The 5,158-nt window shown below is 37.5% G+C and overlaps 1 protein-coding gene across 1 annotated transcript; it reads left to right on the top strand.

Annotated features, from left to right (window-relative positions):
* The first annotated feature begins 1,388 nt into the window (after positions 1–1,388).
* LOC103415570 (NAC domain-containing protein 43-like) lies at positions 1,389–3,423 on the top strand. The gene is made up of 3 exons (XM_008353889.4): positions 1,389–1,726; positions 1,839–2,119; positions 2,311–3,423. The coding sequence occupies exons 1-3, from the start codon at positions 1,540–1,542 to the stop codon at positions 3,091–3,093; spliced, it is 1,251 nt and encodes a 416-aa protein (XP_008352111.2). The 5' UTR covers positions 1,389–1,539; the 3' UTR covers positions 3,094–3,423.
* The last annotated feature ends 1,735 nt before the right edge of the window (positions 3,424–5,158 follow it).

Here is a 5,158-nt window from a genome sequence, read left to right as displayed (position 1 = left end):
ACGATTAGCGACGTGAGCGAGCTCCATTGGCCCTGGTTGAGTGATTCCCAGGTTCTATCCCTCGTTCTATTTGTTTACCCTTGGCTTGTCCTGAGTCAGATTGGGTGGAGAAAAGGAATTCAAGGAAAAAACAGAAGTTTGACTGGTGGATGGTTGTGAAGGAAAGGGATCGGATCCACCAATTACGGAAAAGATGGATACAATTTTAAATGTACAAAATCTGTCCTCCAGACAGTATTCTGATACTACAAATTTGTACGTGCATGAGCAAATATACCCGTAGTTAATGTGCTTTAACGGAGCGTTACTTTTTCGTTACAAATTCGTTTCGGGTCTAACTCACGTCCATGCGTTCGTGACGACGAGTACTAATTTAGTACGAAACCAGGAAAATGAAACTGAAAGCCGAAAACCATGTCCACATCATATTCCACTTTTGTCCAAAAAGGGTAAAATCATCAACTCACACCAACGGAAAAGAAATCACAGTGAAAAGTAGGGACGGGTCTTCATAGTTGCACTTCCTACCCTTACTCAAGAGCAACCACAAACCATTTATAAAGGATAATACTTGATTACTCACTAGTGAATACTCTATTTTTGCTTCTATCCAATGATATTTTAGCATGTTTGATTGTTTTAAAATAATGGACATCTTATGCATTTTTCTTGAACTTTAAAAAATAAGAAACACGTGGTATTTTTTTATTGAACTTTAATCAAAAAGTGAGTACTTAGTACTAACTAGTGAGTATATAAGTATTATTGGTTTATATGAAAACTAAGCAGCTTTGAGCTAAGGGCCGTTTGCACAGTACAATATGATTTTTACAAATCAAAGGGTTTTCTCTAAAGGCTCGCCTAATGTCATTTCTTCATGTCACATTTTTATCTTTCTCCTCTAATGGGCAATGAAAGAGCAATCCCTATGTACGTACCCCACTATCTGTTTTTTTGTCGCGGTGGTTGCACAAAAGGAAGGGGGGAAGAGAGAGAGAGAGAGAGAGAGAGAGAGAGAGAGAGAGAGAGAGAGAATGGTCCATGGCTATTTAAGATGTAGTTTTCTAAGGAGATTTGAAGGTCGAGGGTCTCAGTTGTGGATGTGAACTTGCGACCTACACTATAGCTAGTTTCCAACCGTCCTATATGTGGGACCCCCTGTTGATGCCCACATCCAAGGACCCCACGTCTTACCACTTCTGTGTAATGTAAGGTAAGTGGCTCTTCTCATAACATAGTGAAACAAACCCTACACTTCAAAAAAATCACGTGTACACATGTGTCCCATGAGAACCAAAAGCTTGAATTTTTTTTCATGTATATTCTCACCCTCCTCGCCCAAAAACGTATATATATATATAGTCCTCCCCACATTGTTCCTTGAGTACATCAACTTTGTTGTTATTACCGCCTCTCTCTCTCTCTCTCTCTCTCTCTCTTACTTCTTCAGTACTCCTCCATCTCATCGTTTTAACTGCTTATATTATTTTGGATTCTTCAAAAGAAGATTCCAGAAAGCTTTCATGTTTGTTAATCAAAATGGCGCCTGAAAACATGAGCATATCTGTAAATGGGCAATCTCAAGTCCCTCCTGGTTTCAGGTTTCATCCAACCGAAGAGGAACTCTTGCAGTACTATTTGAAGAAGAAGGTCTCAAATCAGAGGATTGATCTCGATGTCATACGTGAAGTCGATCTCAATAAGCTTGAGCCATGGGATATACAAGGTACATATATACATATATAATAAGACGTATACATCTAAGTAGCCATTTTATATTTGAAACTAATTGATTATTCATATGAACCAAAGTTTTTATAGTAATGGGATTTTTGCAGAGAAGTGTAAGATAGGAACTACACCACAGAATGATTGGTATTTCTTCAGCCATAAAGACAAGAAGTACCCGACTGGAACACGAACAAATCGTGCAACTGCTGTCGGATTCTGGAAGGCAACTGGCCGTGATAAAGTGATATGTAGCAACTGCAGGCGGATCGGTATGAGGAAGACTCTTGTGTTCTACAAGGGCCGAGCTCCCCATGGCCAAAAGTCTGATTGGATCATGCATGAATATAGACTTGACGACAATAATACTAGCAATTGCAATATCACTAATGTAAGCCATTTTCAGTACCCCACAATTATTTTTAATGGGAAATGATTTTCACATGTTCATTTTTTCTCCATGTAGACGTTCCTTGTTTTCTAGACAACTACGAGTAATGAAATGTGTGGTTCAAAAACTGGAAATCCAACCATTTATCTGACAACAAAAGATGCTTATGCATGTTTTATTCATATGATCAGGTACCCACTGTTGTGGGAGATGCAGCACAAGAGGAGGGATGGGTGGTTTGCCGAATTTTCAAGAAGAAAAACCTCCACAAAATTTTGAGCAGCCCAATCTTGAGTACAACTACATCCATCACAACAGAAACAAGAAGTGGCCAATCACTGTTTGATTCGTGTCCCGAGGGAGCTTTGGAGCAAATACTTCAATACATGGGGAGGACATGCAAGGAAGAAGAGAATGAAGCCTACATTAACAATAATAGCACAAGATTTAATCTCCAACCAATCAACACAGGCATTAGTAATACTAGTAATCACAATGGCTTCCATGAGAAGTTCTTGAAACTTCCGACCCTAGACAGCCCAAACTCCACAAGCAGCCAGGATTGTTACCAACCAAACATTCATGAGGGGATAATGGTCACAGAGAATAATAACAACCCGGTGAGTCCTTTCACTGATCATCACCAAAATATGGATTACCATGCACACCACATGGACTCAGGAATCACCAACTGGGCAGCTCTCGACCGCCTTGTGGCTTCACAACTCAATGGACAAACCGAGACCTCTAGGCAGTTAGCTTGTTTCAATATCACTGACCCTTATGACAACGATGATCATGATGATGAACTCCAGTTACCAAGTACCCTACGAGGACCGTTGTCTTCATCCAACACCTACCATGCCACACACGACTACAACAACAGGGAGATCGACCTGTGGAATTTCTATCGACAATCATCACCGTTGTCATCCTCCGACACGCTGTGCCACGTGTCGAACGGTCCTATATAACGGAACAACCCAATATCATATAATATCATATAAGAATGTTATCAGTCCGTCCAAGTCAGCGAAATATCTATTTACAAGCACAGTAGTATATATAAACATGTATGTTAGATAAATAAAGTTTGCTTTGGAGTTTTAAGTGGGGTGGCATTGTCAAAGTACCATTATCTTCGCTTAATCACGATGTCTACTAGTAATTTTTTTCACTGTTCATGTCTAGAAGCATATATATATGGCAAAGGGTGGTGACTGTGAGTGGAGTACTACTGCTAGTCTTAGTACTGATCATTATCTCTTTCCAAACGCAATAATAATTCTCACTTGTTTTTTTTATCTTGGAAGATGATATTCAAGTTGATGATGGACCATATAATCATCATCATCATCAATTAATCTTCGTGTCACGTGGCTTGTCGGTTTGTTTGTGGATATCGACCCCCATGGCTCAACTTATCAATCCTCTCATCACTATAACTCAAGGGTTCATGTACATGATCACGACTCACTTGCTAGCCAGAGAGAGAGATAGAAAGAGAGTTGCCCTACTTTTAAGAAGTCAAAAGGTAATGGATTTTTTTAATTTTTTTTAAAAAAAAAAAAAAGGGAATGGAATCATATAGAGAGAAACGTAAGATTTGCATCTTTGTCTCGTCATCAGAGAGGGGAAAATAAAACAAGTTGTAATGAAAACAGGTTGACGGAGATGGAGTTGAGTACTAATAAGTTCTGGTAGGGATAATTGCATGCCGACTTGTGGGAAAATTGTATGTTTTGACTCTTTCGCTTTGTTGAATGAAAACAAGTTTTTTCTTGGAGTATTGTCGTGTTCAAGTGATCATGAAAGTGTTTTTTTTTTTTTTTTTTTTTTTTTTTTTCAGTTGGCCATATTAAAGACGTGCATCTCTCAAGTTAACTTTTGTGCCTATTTGCTTATACATATACGATGTTAATTAGGTCCTATTTTTTATCTTATGCTCTTGGATTTAACCTAGCTTTGAAAGATGGTATGAAAGCTTAAGTAGTTGTGTATGAAGTCTTTATAGGAAGTTAGCAAGGCTAAATCATTATTTGACATGAAGCCAAATAATTAATAAATTAAACAAACTAACGTCAAATACAAATAACCTGATTAGATCGGAACAAACCTGCTTGACTAAGTAAGATTATATATACCTTTGTTCCTATGGAGACCAATATTATTTTTAGTAGGTTGATGTGGATTTAAGATGAACTTAATCATAAATTCAAATACGACATATGCAACTCTCGATTAACCCACTTAGTTTTAAGTTACCAAAACTTGGCATGGTAGAGCAATAGAACAACCTAATTTAATGTCAAACCAATTAATAAGCAGTCTTTCAAAAAAAAAAAAAAAACCAATTAATAAGCATTATTTCGAGAGAATTTTTCCAAGATGAAAAATTTCCTTCAATTTAATCTATGTATTGACATTGGACCAAAGTGAGACTGACCAGTATTTCTTCATACACCAAACCAACAAATTTCCTTTTACTCTGAGTAGCTCATCATACAAATACATGTCCAATGTCCAATGATGCGCACACACGTAAACGTATGTATGGTGTGACACATGTGATCTAAAAGAGCAAAAGCCAAAAGATAAAAATAAGTTAGCGGGATTCCAGGCCATGCCACCAACCATCGATACATTCTGAGTAGCTTTATGGACGCTACATATTAAACGATAATGACCTTCGACGTACAAACTACAAACTGTACTTTTTTTTCATTGCCATTGACTCATTTTACGTCTTTCCTTGCCACCCTTCCCAAACCCTATAGCCACCAAATATTTTTGTTCGTAACTATAACCACAATTTTTTGTTTTTAAGTTTGTAAGATGTCAAGTGATGGTATTATTCATGTCGTATAATATAAGTGATTTGATAATACTATGCATTGATGATACATTCTCATTGAATTCTTTTAGACCCGTTTCAAGTCTTCCAATGTTATACACTTCTCTGTAAATATTAGATTGCTCCGATAATTAAAGTATTTCTCTTCAATCCATTACTTCACGCTCACTCTCTCCTTGGTATAA

The sequence above is a fragment of the Malus domestica genome, chromosome 01 (genome assembly GCF_042453785.1).
Source record: "Malus domestica chromosome 01, GDT2T_hap1".
Taxonomy (NCBI): domain Eukaryota; kingdom Viridiplantae; phylum Streptophyta; class Magnoliopsida; order Rosales; family Rosaceae; genus Malus; species Malus domestica.
The sequence above is the reverse complement of the archived record's forward strand: the minus strand, read 5'-3'. Positions and strand labels throughout refer to the sequence as shown.